Below are 19,403 nucleotides of genomic sequence, written 5' to 3'. Positions count from 1 at the left end.
CAACGGCTGCCCCACCCTTCAAACCGAAACGCATTACTGCTTCACGGCTGAAATAGGCAGGGAGGTGGTACCTACCCGTGCGGACTCCCAAGAGGTCCTACCACCAGTAATTACGCACATTATAATTTTCGCGGGTTTGATTTTTATTACACGATGTTATTCCTTCACCGTGGAAGTCAATCGTGAACATTTGTTGAGTACGTATTTCATTAGAAAAATTGGTACCCGCCTACGGGATTCGAACACCGGTGCATCGCTACACACGAATGCACCGGACGTCTTATCCTTTAGGCCACGACGACTTCAATTTGCATTATTTTATTCGTCGGAGCAATGTACAGATGCACCTGTTTATAAAGTTTTAGTAGTAAATGTTTTGATCGCCAACCGACATTCGACGACCTTGAATTAATTTAAAAACAATTACGTCATGCTCTCGCCGAGCTCCCCGTTGCAGCGCTGACTTTATCCGATGGCTTGTTGCACCGAAAACATACGCATTTCGCATACAGAAACAAGTGCACGCGTGTTAAATGACACAACTTGCACACAGGAAATGTGGAATTTAATTATATCCATTTCACATCTTCAATAGCCAGTTGTGACGCTGAAACAGCATATATCAATTTGGTTTAGTATGTAAATCGATCGACTATACTGTGTTTCTAATGCGATAGTACCTACTCATCAAAATTGTGACATTTACAACAACAAAAAGTTTGAGGATTTAAAATAAATAGGAATTGATTTTTCGAAAGTCGAACAGTTCAGTGACAATGCTGTGGTACGTAGTATTAATAGTGACGTGCCTATTCTATTATTCGTCGCGTCGCCTGCGATATTTCTCGTCGAGGGGAATCGCTACGCTTACGACAACACCGTTTTTCGGGAATCTGACAGCTGTCACGTTCGGTCGAGAAAACTTCGTGGAGGCAATCGCTAAGGGATATGATGCGTTCAAGGATCAAAGGTAAAGTGAATTTACAAATACGTGTCGATTCAGAATGTATGTATAAACGTTTTTCTTAGACGAATCGTAGTTTTTGATTCGGCTTTTGCGAAAGACAGCGGAAGATTTCCGTGCTCTATTTCGGATTGTTTGATTTTTTTTCTTAAATTATTACAATCAAAGATTATTACGTAGCTTATTACCTAGTTGGTAGGGCCTCTTGTGAGTCCGCACGGGTAAGTACCACCACCCTGCTTATTTCTGCCGTGAAGCAGTAATGCGTTTCGGTTTGAAGGACGGGGCAGCCGTTGTAACTGTACTGAGACCTTAGAACTTATATCTCAAGGTGGGTGGCGCATTTACGTTGTAGATGTCTATGGGCTCCAGTAACCACTTAACACCAGGCGGGCTGTGAGCTCGTTCACCCATCTAAGGATAAAAAATAAAACTTAAATAGACTCTCTATTTTTTCCATGAAAGCAATTAGCACTTTTCTTACTGTTTGTAAAAGCTTAAGGAGAAAACACTTTGGTTAGGTATTTTAAAACATGACTGGTCAGCACTAACTCAAAAAACTTAAGAGTTTTCCTTGTCTGTTCCTAGTTGGCTTGTCTCAACGTTCACATCATAGTGATCACTATTTTCACGAACCTCCACCTTTATTTTCGGGACCTGGATTAGTATTAGGACATATATTGGAGCTGCACACACAACTGTCCTTTTTTTTACGTTGGGGAATCCATTTACGGATACCCGGTCGAGGGGGGTAACAGACCGGGTTATGTCGGACTCCGGCGCCTCCAGAAAAGAAGAGGGAGAAGAGGAAGACCGGGGTCCTCCTTCCTCCTTCCAATTCCTGCCGGGAGACTACGCCTTGAGAAAGGCGCGCGAGACGCTGCACGGCATCAGCCACGCAAGAGCTACCCCGCAAAATCGACTACCGACTAAACGCCATCGAGCTCCATCACTCCGACTCCACGGAACCCACGGTACCGCACAGTGCGCGCCGAAGGTTCGCCGTCGCCGGTACCGTCTTCATGGAAGACCGCCCACGTCCACCCTATCCCCAAGAAGGGTGACCGGTCGGACCCATCGAGTTATAGGCCTATCTCGATAACTTCCTTGCTTTCCAAGGTGATGGAGCGAATAATAAATATACAACTCCTGAAGTATCTGGAGGATCGCCAGCTGATCAGTGACCGACAGTACGGTTTCCGTCACGGTCGCTCAGCTGGCGATCTTCTTGTATACCTTACTCACAGGTGGGCTGAAGCCTTGGAGAGCAAGGGCGAGGCTCTTGCTGTGAGCCTTGATATCGCGAAGGCCTTCGACAGGGTCTGGCATAGGGCACTTCTATCGAAGCTACCATCTTACGGAATCCCCGAGGGTCTCTGCAAGTGGATCGCTAGCTTTTTGGATGGGCGGAGCATCACTGTCGTTGTAGACGGTGACTGCTCTGATACCATGACCATTAACGCTGGCGTTCCACAAGGTTCGGTGCTCTCCCCCACGCTTTTCATCCTGTATATCAATGACATGCTGTCTATTGATGGCATGCATTGCTATGCGGATGACAGCACGGGGGATGCGCGATATATCGGCCATCAGAGTCTCTCTCGGAGCGTGGTGCAAGAGAGACGATCAAAACTTGTGTCTGAAGTGGAGAACTCTCTGGGGCGAGTCTCCGAATGGGGTGAATTGAACTTGGTTCAATTCAACCCGACAAAGACACAAGTTTGCGCGTTCACTGCGAAGAAGGACCCCTTTGTCATGGCGCCGCAATTCCAAGAAGTATCCCTGCAAGCTTCCGGGAGTATCGGGGTACTTGGGGTCGACATTTCGAGCGATGTCCAATTTCGGAGTCATTTGGAAGGCAAAGCCAAGTTGGCGTCCAAAATGCTGGGAGTCCTCAACAGAGCGAAGCGGTACTTCACGCCTGGACAAAGACTTTTGCTCTATAAAGCACAAGTCCGGCCTCGCGTGGAGTACTGCTCCCATCTCTGGGCCGGGGCTCCCAAATACCAGCTTCTTCCATTTGACTCCATACAGAAGAGAGCCGTTCGGATTGTCGATAATCCCATTCTCACGGATCGCTTGGAGCCTCTGGGTCTGCGGAGGGACTTCGGGTCCCTCTGTATTTTGTACCGCATGTTCCATGGGGAGTGCTCTGAGGAATTGTTCGAGATGATACCAACGTCTCGTTTTTACCATCGCACCGCCCGCCACCGGAGTAGAGTTCATCCATACTACCTGGAGCAACTGCGGTCATCCACAGTGCGTTTCCAGAGGTCTTTTTTGCCACGTACCATCCGGCTATGGAATGAGCTCCCCTCCACGGTGTTTCCCGAACGCTATGACATGTCCTTCTTCAAACGAGGCTTGTGGAGAGTATTAAGCAGTAGGCAGCGGCTTGGCTCTGCTCCTGGCATTGCTGAAGTCCATGGGCGACGGTAACCACTCACCATCAGGTGGGCCGTATGCCCGTCTGCCTACAAAGGCAATAAAAAAAAAAAAAAAAAACCCGTCCTGACAGTAGGATGAGATTCGATCCCCGGGAACACACCACTGCCCTAAATTCCTTATTCTGGAACCTCGGAATTATTCAATTAACAAATCTTGCATTCGAAACGACATATGCGTGTGCGATATTCACTCACGCAGTCCGCACCCGCGTGTGTGACTGACCTTGTAATCCCGATTTTTATGGATAGCTGTGGAAGCATCGTGATGAGCTTCACAACCATCTAGATTTCGAAACCATACATATTTGAAGTCATACAACGCTACTTTTGACACTATAAGCCCTGTGGCCATCGCTTACTAAAGCCCTCATCCAACTCACGCTGGAGCCAGTAACTGTTAGCCCCATATAGACGTCCTCAAGGCTCCACCACCCGATCCACTCTCAGTGGTGTTAGACGCACTAACACTAGCCTCAATCAAAGCACTAGTGACCATACTGATCGAAGAATTCGAGGAGATTTACAAAAACTGCTGATTTGAAATTTCGTTTTAATTTGACTCTTGCAATGGAGTTGATAATTATTTTAGGAGCAGCGCTCTGTCTTTTTAGTTTATTTATTTATGTGATTTTTAGTCATATGACAAGACAAAACGGATGCTGGGTCACGTTTTGTCAGTGAAGGATATCATATCATGAATGTCATCACCTACATTGTGGTATTCATGTGTGTCACTATCAAACCTATTTCTGCCGCAAAGCACTTACAAGTTCCTATTTGTCGAAATCCCCATTCGTACAATAAAAAGAACGTCTCAATGTTGGTGGTTGTGGTATATTATGCATCACCACTAACCGCCATATAATACGTGATAAACTTAAGCAATCCTTAAATCGATATAAACGTGCTCGTTCGATTGCAGATATTTCGGTCTGTATCAATACTTGGTGCCGACTCTCGTACCTCGGGATCCTGAACTAATCCGACAAATCCTTGTGCGAGATTTCAGCGCCTTCGCCGATAGAGGAGTACACATTGACGAAGAGTGCGACCCACTTTTCGGCCGGAACTTAATAATGCTCAGAGGTACACGTTCAAGCTTGTCTAAAAAAGGGCTTATGCGAGGATAGGGTTGGTATAGCTGTAACTATCATCGTGTTCTAGTTCCTTGTCTTATAAAAATCCAACCGTGAGGTTAGAATTATGCTTATATACAAGCCTGAACCCCTTCTCTTGCTCATTACTGGAACTCTCTCGCAGCTAATTCCTTTCCGGCGTCTAGCCTCTCGCATTCTACCGACCAGCTTAAAATCTGATAATTCTTGAAATAACTTTGAGATTTTCACCTTAAAAATTATGATTTTTTACTATTATTGACATTTATTGTAATACGCCGTCATAGATTAAAGAATAAAGCATCTGGATTTTTTTTTTTTTTATTGCTTAGATGGGTGGACGAGCTCACAGCCCACCTGGTGTTAAGTGGTTACTGGAGCCCATAGACATCTACAACGTAAATGCGCCACTCACCTCGAGATATAAGTTCTAAGGTCTCAGTATAGTTACAACGGCTACCCCACCCTTCGAACCGAAACGCATTACTGCTTCACGGCGGAAATAGGCGGGGCGGTGGTACCTACCCGTGCGGACTCACAAGAGATCCTACCACCAGTAAACTTAAATACTTATAATACTTATAACGCGACGCAGCTGGTTAGGCCTGTACCATTTTTTCTAAGCATTTGCTTGACGTTCTTAATAGATACATGAATTACTTCCGTGAATTACATCGTGCATCGAGTGGTCAACATTTCAAAGTAGAAACGACCTTCAGCAATGAAGAGACCGACTCAGAAGAAGACCTAAATGCGACCTAATCATGACGTTGTCACCACTGTTCTATTCTTTGACGGATATCTTCTATAGTATAGTGTTCTGCTGTATCCATAATATAGTATATTTCTATAGTATAGTAACCTACAACCTCTCCTTGTGTTAGCATCCTTTCGATATAAGTAGGAAAGCTGTCATTCCTGACAGCATATCTTAACGTGTGGCGGCATTACTCATTTTCTCATGGCTACCGGAACCATAAATACCAGGCAAACTGAAGTACACCCAAACCGGTGTTTCCCGAGCGCTATGACATGTCCTTCTTCAAACGAGGTTTGTGGAGAGTATTAAGCGGTAGGCAGCAGCTTGGCTCTGCCCCTAGCATTGCTGAAGTCCATGGGCGACGGTAACCACTCACCCAAAAAAAAACCCTTTTCATGAGATCAGGTTCAAAATGGCGAAATATGCGAGTGGCGCTTTCTCCGGCGTTCTCCGGGGCCCGATGTCGTAACATGGCACCGTTGATGGTGGAAAGCGCTAAGTCTGTCACAAACCACCTCCAGAAAAGAATAATTGGCGAAAAGGTCATTGACATTAATAACGTAAGTTCTGAGTGATAATTTTAGATTATTTGTAAGAAAAATCGGATCTGTTCGAGTAACATATCGTGGAAAGTAAGGGGAAATCGTTTTAAAGTCACGTAGTGTATGACATTTTTTTTTTAAATCGTATTGCTTATCATTACAAAAGTTCGAAGTTTCATTAACCATATTCTAGGATTAAGTGGTACAGCGATACAAAAAATCTGATAGAATCATATTAAGCTGTAATGACTATCGGCGTAAAGGGATGCTTTATTTTCCATCCAGCTCCATATTTCTGTCTAATTTCAGCCATTCGTCCATCTGGCGTAGTGGTAAGTGACATGGTCAGTACACAAAGGGGTCTCGGGTTCGAATTCCGCCAAGGGAACATATTTGTATGATAAATATAAAGTGTCTTTTCCAGGGCTATGGATGTATATTAAATACATTAAGTATGTGTATAATAAATAACATGATTGTGATTGTGACACATGTGAACATGCGTGATTGTTAGTAAATATTTATTTATTTATTAATTATTCTTCCTGATCTGAACAAACGGCATTACAATGCAACCAAAACATCGAGCGACGTTTTGATCATATGCCCCTCTCCTTATCCGCATTTTAGACCCTTCGAATAAAATCTGTACGTTTTTAATCAACAAGCGAAAGTAACCTTTATGCAGAGCGTATAAATTTCATTTTACCCAGATAACTATGAGCTTCGTGAATGACGTCATAGCGTCATGCGCCTTCGGCTTCGCGGTAGACTCTCTGAAGGAACCAGACAACTGCATCTACAAGCTTGGTCAGAAAGCGATAATACAGGACACAACGCAAGTGATGAAGTTCTTTGGCTACGAGAACATTAAGACTGTTATGAAGGTGAACCCTCTTTTGGGATACATTTTAGGGATAATAAAAACACAGAAGAAAACCTCAAAGTATCAAATCAAATCAAATCAAAAAAAAATTATTCAATATAAATGAAAGTACATACTTGTTGAACGTCAAAAGAACTACCGCCAATTCACAAGAACTAGCCTCCGTCCTGAGAAGAATTGACAAGAAACTCAGCGGGCATGTCTTTTTTTTTAATATTAGTTTTTACTTTTATTTTTAATATAAGTTTTTTGTTAAATATTCATTTTTATAATGAGTATTATAATATAACAATTATTACAATATTGAAATACCCAGAGCGAGCAACTCATTCCCACTTTGTGCAATCTTCTCAATTCCTCAGCTGTCCTATCGAAAAATTCGTACAGAGCTCTCGTTGATATTATAACATCATTTTCATCTTAATCAGGGGTTGAAAGTGAAAATCATCGCGACTGAAGAGGCTGAACAATTTGGTCTACTCTTCAAATCGGCTCTGAAAGCTAGAAAGGAAAAACTGGTGGAGCCGAGACCGGACTTCATACAAATATTAGTAGACACAATCCAAGGTACGTTTATATAGGAGTTAGCTAACTAGAATATTATCATCTCATCTCTTCCCGTGAGGACCATGTAAAAGGCCACTAATGAATTCACCGGAGAAGGGGAAACAACATTCTCCGACAATAAAATTCAATCAATAACCAATATTTATTAATTGTGATGTGTGTTGTGTAAAGGTAAGTATCAATAGTTTATTTATTTCTCCCGAGAAGCCATCAGGTATTTCAGTTTAAGGTGTGGAACGGTTGTTATGCAATTAAAAAAAATACAAAGCTACATATAAAACCAAAAAAATAATGGCTCCATTTTTATTGCATTTCTATTGTCATTAATATCGTATGGTTACTGATAACCATTTAGTAGTGGATTACTCGTCTATGAACAAAAAAAAAAAAAAAAAAAATTTGATATGTTAATCTCCTTCGTGTCATAAATTATAACGTAGAAATTGACGTTTCGAGGGAATTTAATGCCAGTGCCTAGAATTCGCAAAACTTGTGCCTACAAGCCGTGTAATAGACAGAAAGGATAAAAATTTTACCGTATACAACTACGCGCCAAATTATCAATCTCAAGCTGAACGGATATGATATATTTTCTCGAAAAACGTTCAGACTAAAAAGTTCATTATAATTTATTTGTTTATATTGTAAACTATTGAACTCTTTTAATTTTTAACAGGCAAAGGTGACGATGACAACAACTCTCCGAATTCCACAAACGGTAAGGTTTATATGAAAATTAAAAGTTAACAAAAAAAAAACGTGTGCGTCCATCGGTGTGTTTATATAAGAGTTAATAATTTAAGAGCATTTATATAAATAACCATTTCAAATTATTTTGCTGTGAATTTAGCATTGATTTTTTTGTTTGTTTTTTAAGTCAAAGTTTTGATTAGGTACCTTTTTTTGAAACACTTTAGCGATTTATCTAAAATATGTGAAAAAAGCTCAGCATTAAAAGGGTTAAATAGGCACAGAGCACGCGTTCACGAACGACTTCAGCCAAGGGGCAATAACATGAAAACTGCCATAGTTGAATAACTTTTCATCATTTTGGTTGGTAAGGATCATATTATTATGGTAAGGTAATTTTGTAAAAGTTTATCTGCCTGCTCTAAACTAATTAAGTTTCACTGATACTTAATTTTTACAACAGAAAATATAATTTTCTAAAAATTACCTTGTTAGCGCCGTGCAAGTGAAAACATTCGTATATATCACTTTGAATGACGCCTTTTTCTGTTTCCTTTAAACATTTTTCATCACTGGTTCGAAAAACGACTCGAGTAAGGTGATTTAATTTTCTGAACAAATCTAAAACAAACTTAAGCGTTGAAACAACACTCAGATCAAGATTAAATTTTGATTTCATAGCGTAGTAAAATTGGAATAATTTTTGTTTAACTATTAAACCATATACTCGCACTAAAGCAGTCAAACGACGCGGATAAGGAATGCCGACAGCAACAAAGCCCTTAATAACAATAATTTTAATTTGTTTCATACATTAATCGATGTTCGAAATGAAATGAATGTGGCATTTCCCAGAAACGGTACAAAAATGATTTAGCTCAGTTCTCTAACATAACCTCTCACATAACATTTTATAACATTTATTATTTTATTTTCATAAAGTTTTATTTAGGTTAGGTTGCACGACGAACTCTTTGCCTAGTTCGATGAGTACGGTTACTGGAGTCCCAAAGCCTGCTCCTAGTGTTAGAGCTAAATACATACCCGATTCTGTGGATCGAATGGAGTAAATTATCCCATAGACACAGCCCATTGAGTTTCTCGCCGGATCACGCGTTTGCGATCCGGTGGTATATTCTGAGAAGCATGCTCTTGCTAGGGCCATTGTTAGCAACACCCCCGGTTAGAGCCCCGTGAGCTTACCTACTAGCTCGGTGAATCTAATCAGAATAACCCCTCGAGGTTACTAGAATAGGTAGGAAAAAAAAAGAGCTAAAGGCGCAACCCTTGCATTAGAATGCAAGGGTTGCGATCTTCTCTGGTGGGGATACATTGTAAATTCGTACGGTCGGATACTATCATTCCACTCATTTATGCGAGAAAGTATTCCTTTGTTCTAAAACAAAGAGCAGAACAGCCATATTACATTACTATTATGGTGTAAGGCCCGCCGAGGTTCAAATCCCGTACAGAAGTACAATTTTTGTAAAGAAACACGTGGCTAAGATTATGAAGAAAAAACAAAACACATAAATACTTTTTTTTTTTGGTTTTTCGATCAATTTGGGCTTTTTGAAACTTACTCTTTGGGGTTGTAATACACGTCCACGAGTAAGCTCATATTCCCTCAATCGTTATTTTACTCAGCACAAAATTGCCGCGTCCATTATTTACATATTCCTTGTATCAGAGGCAAGTTGTGACGTTGATTGACGTGACGTCATTTTATGTAATTATGAAAATGTTCGTGGTTCATTAATGTTTGAAATTATTTTAATACGCCTACGAAGACATTGTGTATTATTATGTTGTTATTTAAATTATAATTTTGAAACCAGATTTTTTAATATTATCGTTGAGCATATTTAAGTCAACAGAAAAAAGTATGACTTCGTTTTGAACTGATCCAATTATTTGTTTTCCTTTGATACTTTTTCTATAAGTTGCGCTTCTCATTCGGCATTTGAAAAGACCTCTTAGAGATTCTGCCTGCTACAGCCGCGAAATAGTCGTGAAAGGCAAATAAGCTATTAACAATTTATAATTGCGACTTCAGAATCATGTCTGAACCAGTACCCCGTTATGCTGGATAGACTTTACGCCAAGTGGACGGTGTGAATGTTCACCTATATACTCAATAAATAAATACAACTTATAATTGCTTCTCGGCGGAAATGTCTACATGGAACCACTGCGTTCATACACATCACTGAGTTTCTCGCCGGATCTTCTTAGTGGGTCGCGTTTCCGATCCGATGGTAGATTCTGCGAAGCACTGCTCTTGTTAGGGCCAGTGTTAGCAACACTCCGGTTTGAGCCCCATGAGCTCACCTACACCTTAGGGCGCAGCTGAAATAGCTTCTCAAGGCTATCAGCATAGATAGGGAAAAACATTTTTTTTAAGACAAATTATATCGCAACTAAATAAAATTAGAATTTCGAAATTTGAAAATTTGTATTATAATATAAAATATATTAACAATTACAGATTACACAAAGTGAAACATTATATGTATATATTTAAAAAATACAATTTTCAAAGTTATAACTTTTCTACAGCATTCACAGATGAGGACTTAGTGGCCCAGGCGGTTTTATTCTACGTGGCGGGCTACGATACGACAGCGAACTTAATCAATTACTTCCTCTACGAAATGGCAGTGAATCCTCATGTGCAGGAGAAATTAAAACAAGAAATAGCAGAGATGTCTGACGAAGGAGACGTATATGAAGCGATCCAAAGATTAAAGTATCTCGAAATGTGCGTTTGTGGTTAGTTGACCTTATTGTTTTTGTTGTGGTAGTCCTAGGCTATTGTTACATATGCCCCCCTAATGTACCCATAGCTTGATATGTACCAGTAAAATGTGATTTGATAACCAAGTGTATAAAAATAAGCCTTTAAAACGTTATAACTATATCGAGTGGTAAAATGCTGTTTGGTTTAAGGGACATTTCTCTCAATACGCGACATTTATCTTTGTAATTACAAGTGCGTTTTATTAAGTACTAGCTGACCCGGCAGACTTCGTAGTGCTTCAATCGATAAATAAAAGACCTAAACTTTTGTATAAAATAAAGTTAAAACAAACAAAAGGAATCCATCCGATGGGGGGGACATCATAGGAAAAACAAAATTTTTATTTTTATTTAATTCCGAGCATTTTCATATTTATCTACCTTTTAAGCCTTCTCTGGACTTCCACAAATAATTCAAGACCAAAATTAGCCAAATCGGTCCAGCCGTTCTCGAGTTTTAGCGAGACTAACGAACAGCAATTCATTTACCTACATAGAACTAGTCAGGTCATAAGTATTGTCACACAGTAAAAACTTTTCGTTTAGAATGCTGGCCACAAAAAAGTTTATTGAATTCGAATTTCAAATTGTTCATGAAAATATAAATGTATACTTTTAGAATTTTACTTATTTTTAAATATGGAGTGGACGCTTAAAGAAGACCGTGTTGCAGTTATTGCGTTGCATCGTTGCGGTTACGCGCCAATTCAAATTTTTAACATACTGGAAAATTTGAATATAACCAAAAGATTCGTTTATCGTACCATCAAACGATACAATGAAGACTCTAGTGTAGATGACAGGTCAAGAAGTGGTCGCCCTCGGTCTGTTAGGACTCCAGCAGTGATAAAAGCTGTGAAGGCGCGAATTCAAAGAAATCCCAAACGTAAGCAGAAACTGTTGGCCCTTCAGATGGGGTTAAGCAGAACCACGGTGAAAAGGGTGTTAAATGAAGACTTAGGGCTTCGGGCATATCGAAGAAAAACAGGACATCGTTTGAATGCTCGTCTAATGGACCTGAGACTGAAGAGATGCCGCGCTTTGTTGAAGCGGTACGCGGGAAAAAATATCGGGAAATTCTTTTTTCGGATGAAAAAATTTTTACCGTAGAAGAGAGCTACAACAAACAAAATGATAAGGTGTACGCACACAGTAGTGAAGAAGCGAGCAACCGTATTCCGCGTGTCCAACAAGGTAATTTTCCATCCTCGCTCATGGTATGGTTGGGAGTTTCTTATTGGGGCTTAACAGAGGTACATTTTTGTGAAAAAGGTGTAAAAACGAATGCAGTTGTGTATCAAAATACAGTCCTGACGAACCTCGTGGAACCTGTTTCTCATACCATGTTCAATAACAGGCACTGGGTATTCCAACAAGATTCGGCGCCAGCTGATAGAGTGAAGAGCACACAAGACTGGCTGGCGGCGCGTGAAATCGACTTCATCCGGCACGAAGACTGGCCCTCCTCCAGTCCAGATTTGAATCCGTTAGATTACAAGATATGGCAACACTTGGAGGAAAAGGCGTGCTCAAAGCCTCATCCCAATTTGGAGTCACTCAAGACATCCTTGATTAAGGCAGCCGCCGATCTTGACATGGACCTCGTTCGTGCTGCGATAGACGACTGGCCGCGCAGATTGAAGGCCTGTATTCAAAATCACGGAGGTCATTTTGAAAAAACTTTAGTGTCATAAGAATCTATGTTTTGTTAAGTTCATTTTGGTATATGAATGGTTACATAATGAATAAACTTGTTTCAATTATTTTACATTAAATATGTGACAGAATTTATGACCTGACTAGGTATATACTAGATGATAACCGATGATAACGCCATCTTGTTGTGTCTTTACAGCGATTAGTTGCCCTCAATTAAGAAAAATAGTATTATAATTCGCCAATAGATGTCGTTAAGAGTTGATTATTGAAAACACGAATAAAACAACATTTTCTGAAAATAATTTAGATCGATTTATCGCCCCCGCAATCCTCTGTATACTAAATTTTATGAAAATCGTTGGAGCCGTTTCCGAGATTCAGATTATATATGTATATATTAATATACAAGAATTGCTCGTTTAAAGGTATAAGATAAGATAGATTAGCATCAACAGTTCGATTTTTGTAATTGAATTTCAATTAAGTTAACTCCATTCAAATAGCTCTGCTTTAACGTTGCAAAAATGTCGCCTCAACCAAATAATCTTTCACCCCTCGATATATTAATAAACGTGAATAAAATATATAAAACCAAGTTTATAAAGTATATAAAACTGGTTAAGCCCCATTCAGTGAATGAAGGTTTGGATCTACATAATATAAAATTTTACAATGTAGGCCTAAACGCAGTAACGCCGGTCTAATCTGGTGTTTTTTTTTTTATTCTCATTATATTATATTATCCGAGGTTACGTATACATACACTATCTTGTGGTCACAGAGGATCAGCCATCATAAAGCCGAAAAAGTAATATTAATTATGTTTACGACTTGCAAAAACCGAAGAATGTACCATAAGTTTTTTTACTTAATTTCAGAGGTCCTACGACTCTGGCCGCTGGTGGGTTCCGCCGATAGAAGATCAGTAATACCTTACGATTTCGGCCCCACGTATCCTGACAGCAAACACAGTCTGATCGTAAGTATAATGAACAGTTCTTCAGAGTGCTATCGTGAAGTTGTCGTCACAAAAATTCATCGTCTCTCAAAAGAAAACACATTAAAACGTGCATAATGAATAATGTTTCGTATGAAGATAAACAGGGTAGGGTGTAACTTGAGCCCACACAGGATCTCCTCATTCCGCCTATTTTTATCCCAAACCAAATTGTAATTAGAATTAAAAATGACCCAAATAGAAATTCGTCCATACGTCTAAAACATTATAATCCACGCAGGCTCCAGCGGGTATCCACATATGGATACCGATATATTCCATCCACCGCGACGAGCAGTACTGGCCTGATCCCAACTCCTGTATTCCGGAGAGATTCTCACCAGAGAACAAAGGAAGCATAGTTCCTTACACTTACTTGCCATTCGGGACTGGACCTAGGCATTGCATTGGTGAGCTATTATGACTCACATCAAAGTCATCAGTAAAAGAAAATACATTTTCCAAAAAAATAGAGAAACAATTATTCTATGAATGATGCCATTCTTTTTATTTTATTGCTTAGATGGTTGGACGAGCTCACAGCCCACCTGATGTTAAGTGGTTACTGGAGCCCATAGACATCTACAACGTAAATGCGCCACCCACCTCGAGATATAAGTTCTAAGGTCTCAGTATAGTTACAACGGCTACCCCACCCTTCGAACCGAAACGCATTACTGCTTCACGGCGGAAATAGGCGGGGTGGTGGTACCTACCCGTGTGGACTCCCAAGAGGTCCTACCACCAGTGATTACGCAAATTAAAATTTTTGCGGGTTTGATTTTTATTACACGATGTTATTCCTTCACCGTGGAAGTCAATCGTGAACATTTGTTGAGTACGTATTTCATTAGAAAAATTGGTACCCGCCTGCGGGATTCGAACACCGGTACCTCGCTTCACACAAATGCACCGGACGTCTTATCCTTTAGGCCACGACGACTTCTAAGGTCTACAAGGTCTACAAGACAAGTTCTAAGGTCTCAGTATAGTTACAACGGCTGCCCCGCCCTTCAAACCGAAACGCATCACTGCTTCACGGCAGAAATAGGCAGCGTGAAGGTACCTACCACCAGTAATTACGCAAATTATAATTTGCGGGGGTTTTGATTTCATAATCTTTCGTAATCTCATAATAAGGACTAATAATCTAGATATTGGTTGAATGCACTGTTTTGCCGCTGGTCGAAGGTCTTGTGAGCCCGCACGGTCAAGCTTTCCACCTTGCCTATTTCCACCACGTATCAGTAACGGTATCCCGGTTGGAGAGGTTAGCAATAAGGCTGCCGTTATACTATACAACTAAAAGTTAGATCTCTTAACCGAAGGTAGACTCACGTAGTGATGTCTATGGCCTTTGGTGACCACTCAACAACAGATAGGCCCTGATATCATGACCAACGTCTCTGCCAAACAACATTTTAAACAGTACTCTATGTTCAATCGAGCTAGATACTAAATCTTAATACGAAAATGGTCTCTCAGAAAATACATGGTCTCATAAAATACTTACTGGTGGTAGGACCTCTTGTGAGTCCGCACGGGTAGGTACCACCGCCTCGCCTATTTCTGCCGTGAAGCAATAATGCGTTTCGGTTTGAAGGGTGGGGCAGCCGTTGTAACTATACTGAGATCTTAGAACTTATATCTCAAGGTGTGTGGCGCATTTACGCTGTAGAAGTCTATGGGCTCCAGTAACCACTTAACACCAGGTGGGCTGTGAGCTCGTCCAAACATCTAAGCAATAAAAATAAAATAAAAAAAATACATATCGAGGGGTGATAGCGATATTTCACTTAATACGCGACATATACCTTTGTTATTAAAGGTGCTTTTTATTTATTATTAGCATCAACAGATCGATGTTTTTACATTTATCTTGATTGAGAAGTTTTTTGTTATGTTTTTTTTTCTTCCAAATTATAAACTTTTAATGTCTCTCCCTACGAATAAATAACAAGGTCTCTCCTGTAAAGTTACAAAAATGTGGCTTAAACCAAATAGTCTTTCATATCTCGATATCAGAAGACCCATTGCTAAATGAGAACTGCCGGCCTGAGCTGGAGCGATGTTATGGAGCAAGTGCAAGACAGGGTGAAGTGGAGATAGCTTGTGAGAGCCCTATGTATCAGCGGTGTACCCTTTTTATTAGCGCTGGGGATTTCATTTACGGATTAAGTCGAGGGCGGTAACGGACCGCGTTATGTCGGACTCCGGCGCCTCCGGAGAGGAAAAGGGAGACGGGGAGAACCAAGGTCCTCCGCCTCCCCCAATTCCTCGCAGGAGACTACGCCTTGAAGGCGCTCGTCCCGCAAAACCAACTACCGACTAAACCCCATCCAGCTCCACCACACCGGCTAAACCAGACCTACGGCACCGCAGTGCGTGCCGAATCAGCGGTGCAGTGCTCTGAGGAATTGTTTGAGATGATACCACCATCTCGTTTTTGGTGGGCCGTATGCTCGTCTGCCTACAAGGGCAATAAAATAAAAACTACCATAGGAATACTACTATGTATTGTTAAACTGACCACATCACTAATCATCATATTATAACTTACTTAACTATCTTAACTTAACTATCATGTAACTTACTTGAGACCTTAGAACTTTCTCTAGGTGGGTGGCGTATTTACGTTGTGGATGTCTATGGGCTCCAGTAACCACTTAACACCAGGTGGGCTGTGAGCTCGTTCACCCATCTAAGCAATAAATAAAAAAAATCACTCTAATCACCATTTTTCGCTTCCAGGATCACGTTTTGCTATACTGGCAGCGAAAGTGTTTTTGGTTAAATTCCTAAAGACATACAGAGCGAGAACGCATCGAGACAAAACAAAACTATCGCCCAGGGCGTTCATACTGCGGCCCCGTGACGGATTTGAACTCACAGTTGAACGCAGGATTGAGGATGACTAAATAAATTACGTGACAAATTGATGCATGATTCGGAGACCTTAGTGATAAAATTGTCTCCGTCTCCGTCCGATCCGTGGATCTCATGATACGGGTGGGAAATCTTCAACTAAACGATTGATAAAGTTCACAGATCACCTCGCAACAAATTCAAACACTGAAATATTCAAAACATTGACGTCTTACTAGTACTTGCTACTCCTTAAGACTGGGGGTTAAGGTTTTTTTATTTTTTATTATTGTAATTGTTTAGATTGTAAATTGTAAATTGATTAGATTGTATTCTTCTACCCACTCATGTAAAGCTTTCCTACGTTAAGAACGGTTAGCTGGTAGAAAACTCAATTGTTGAGTTAAGCTCGCCATTTTTATATCTTATCGCAATTACTGTAATATTAACTGTGTGTACAATAAAGAATATAGAAAGGAATTATTGTTGAAAAATTGTTAAGCGCAAGCGTTAATATTATATAGTTGTTAATTTGGAGCCTATGGGTCTACGGAGGGACTTCGCTTCTCTCTGTATTTTGTACCGTATCTTCCATGGGGAGTGCTCTGAGGAATTGATTGAGATGATTCCACCATCTCGTTTTTACCATCGCACCGCCCGCCACCGGAGCTTATCCATACTACCTGGAGCCACTGCGTTCATCCACAGTGCGTTTCTTTTCAGCCACGTACCATCCGGCTTTGGAATGAGCTCCCCTCCACGTTGCTTCCTGAATGCTATGACATATCCTTATTCAAACGAGGCTTGTGAAGAGTACTTAACGGTAGGCAACGGCTTAGCTCTGCCGCTGACATTACTGAAGTCCATGAACGACAATAACCACTCACCATCAGGTAGGCCGTATGCTCGTCTGAGTACAAGAGAAATAAATAAAAATTTGAATGCACACTTAGACACATTGAGTTTCACGCCTGATCTTCTCAGTGGTGGTAGATTCTATGTAGCACTGGTCCAGCTAGGGCTAGTGTTGGCAAATTTCGGTTGAGCCCGTGAGCTCACCTAGCCATCCGGGCGTAGCTGGAATAGTCCTTTAGCCTATACAAATAGATAGAAAATTAAATGCGTTTGTGAAATATTTTTTAGACGAAAAGAATCTTTAATTTCGGTTTCAGGGTGGCTTTTCCTTCCACTAAGACCCACGTCTTGTTATAGCTGACAAGTAACGGCTACTATTCATAATTTAGTGTGCATTGTGAATGAACTAGTTACCATAATAAAAATAATACTATCTATAAAAATACAAAAAGGATTGGTTCTGTAGTCATTATTATATCCGACGTTGCGAATACTGGAAGTTTTCGTGATCACAGACAATTAAGGTGCTTGCTATTCGTCGATAATATTCAAATTCAGACGTCAATATTTAAATTAAGCTAAGTACAGTATAATTTTAGATTTTCTTTAAATACCGATTAAGAGATTAAGCGGAGATGTAGAATGTAACCGAGATGGAGGAACGGCGGTGTTTTTAGTGTTTTAGTGTGACGTCAGCATTTCTGACATTTTTGCAGAGTTCTCGAAGGTTCTAGAGGGTCTCGAAGGGTCTCGGAGATTTGACGGAGTACCCCTCATGTATTGTGCGATAATAGTCATTCGTACTTATAGTAGAAAAGTGAGGTAGCTACGTCATGAAATCACTTGAATACCTTCTTAAAAAATTGTTTACATTCATAACATTATGGAAACAGTTAACTTTAACTAATCAGTTAAATTTAGTTGTAAATAGTAACGTTGCGCCGATATACATAATAATATGTATAGTATTTTTTGGTTTTCAGGACGGACGACGTAGATAATAGCATTATGTACATACATATTTAGCAAAGTTTCAATATAACCGAATGAAGATTAGATTGGTAGATGAAACGAACGTGTTATATTATGGAAAAATATATAAATTTATGGTACCCTAAAACGTGCAACATCGCAATGCGAGCTGCATTTTACAGTTTCAACAAAAAAAAGACAATGGGATAAAAAACGCGCTGCCACCGTCTACTTCAATAACGCTATATCCATTATGAAATTTTAATTAGCACGTGCTCGCATCTAATTATCTCGTTTATGAATAAAATTTTGTAATTTTCGAAAATGATTTTTATTTTGCGTGTTTGAAACCTTAAAGTGTCTATTTTATTTATTGGTGCCGTACGATCTGTGTACAAAACTCCAAATCACACGATTTGGAGATTTGTGATGATTCCGTCACAACGCCAACTTTTTTTTCCCTTCCTAAGCTAGTGGTCTTGAGAGACCATTTTAGCGAAACCTTATCAGCTAGTAGGTAAGCTCACGGGGCTCAAACCTGACGACGTTGCTAAAACTAACCCCAGCAAGGGTAGTGCTTCGCAGAATCTACCACCGGATCGGAAACGCGAGCCACTAAGAAGATCCGGCGAAAAACTCAGTGGGCTGTATGGGTTAGTTTACTTGTCGAGCCCTTCATCGCAAGCAACGGGTGCGATGAGAACGATGACCGGTGCTTGGGCTACCGAAAAGCACCGTTAGTGGATCGAGTGGATCCAAAAGGGCGTTTTTTTAGGCGACGTCGACATATAAGAGTAAATTTTAACCCGCGACAGATTCGTTACGGCTAGAGAGAAAAGATACAATTTACAACAAGTGAGAGTGAGAAAATAGACTAAGCGACTCGCGAACCACTCGATCTTGGAGAGAAGTAGAAAGCGAACCAGTGAAGAGGTCGTTTCTCTTATACACAGCAATTCCTATTAGAATGGAAATTTTATTTAAGGATGAAAAATGAAGAAAAGTACAATACTACACCGCAAAAGAAATTTCACTTCCTTCACGACGTTTGCACGCGCATCGTTTTTATTTATATAAGCTCTTGTAACCATTTAACACCAGGTGAGCCGTGAACTCACTCCTAGATTTAACCGATAAAAAATAATGAATTATAAATGTCATTTCAGAATGTCTGAACAAAATCGACTTTTTTTTTATTACTTTTATCACATATTTTTAAAATTCACGAAACGATCACTAAATCATAGATAGCCGTTTAAGGATAACACGTTTTAGAACAGTGAAA

At 40.2% G+C, this 19,403-nt stretch overlaps 1 protein-coding gene across 5 annotated transcripts; it reads left to right on the top strand.

Moving 5' to 3' along the window:
- Positions 1 to 427: 427 nt before the first annotated feature.
- On the top strand, positions 428 to 18,443 carry LOC114245782 (cytochrome P450 9e2). 5 transcript variants are annotated; one of them, XR_016324428.1, is made up of 12 exons: positions 429 to 970; positions 4,334 to 4,497; positions 5,692 to 5,846; positions 6,542 to 6,715; positions 7,143 to 7,281; positions 7,958 to 7,999; positions 10,531 to 10,743; positions 13,308 to 13,408; positions 13,668 to 13,836; positions 16,178 to 16,561; positions 17,015 to 17,184; positions 17,464 to 18,443. XR_016324428.1 is itself a non-coding variant. In XM_028178055.2 (10 exons), exons 1-10 carry the CDS (start codon positions 777 to 779, stop codon positions 16,342 to 16,344), a joined length of 1,518 nt encoding a protein of 505 aa, XP_028033856.2. In that variant the 5' UTR covers positions 428 to 776; the 3' UTR covers positions 16,345 to 16,767. The 5 variants fall into 5 exon arrangements, 2 of the variants coding, with proteins under 2 accessions (XP_028033856.2, XP_089590233.1); XR_016324430.1 differs by lacking the exon at positions 16,178 to 16,561 and having other exon boundaries at positions 17,015 to 17,114; positions 17,464 to 17,597; XR_016324429.1 differs by lacking the exon at positions 16,178 to 16,561 and having other exon boundaries at positions 17,464 to 17,597.
- The last annotated feature ends 960 nt before the right edge of the window (positions 18,444 to 19,403 follow it).

This window comes from Bombyx mandarina, chromosome 17 (genome assembly GCF_030267445.1).
Source record: "Bombyx mandarina strain Sakado chromosome 17, ASM3026744v2".
NCBI classification, from domain to species: Eukaryota; Metazoa; Arthropoda; class Insecta; order Lepidoptera; family Bombycidae; genus Bombyx; species Bombyx mandarina.
This window is presented reverse-complemented; position numbering and strand designations above follow the sequence as displayed.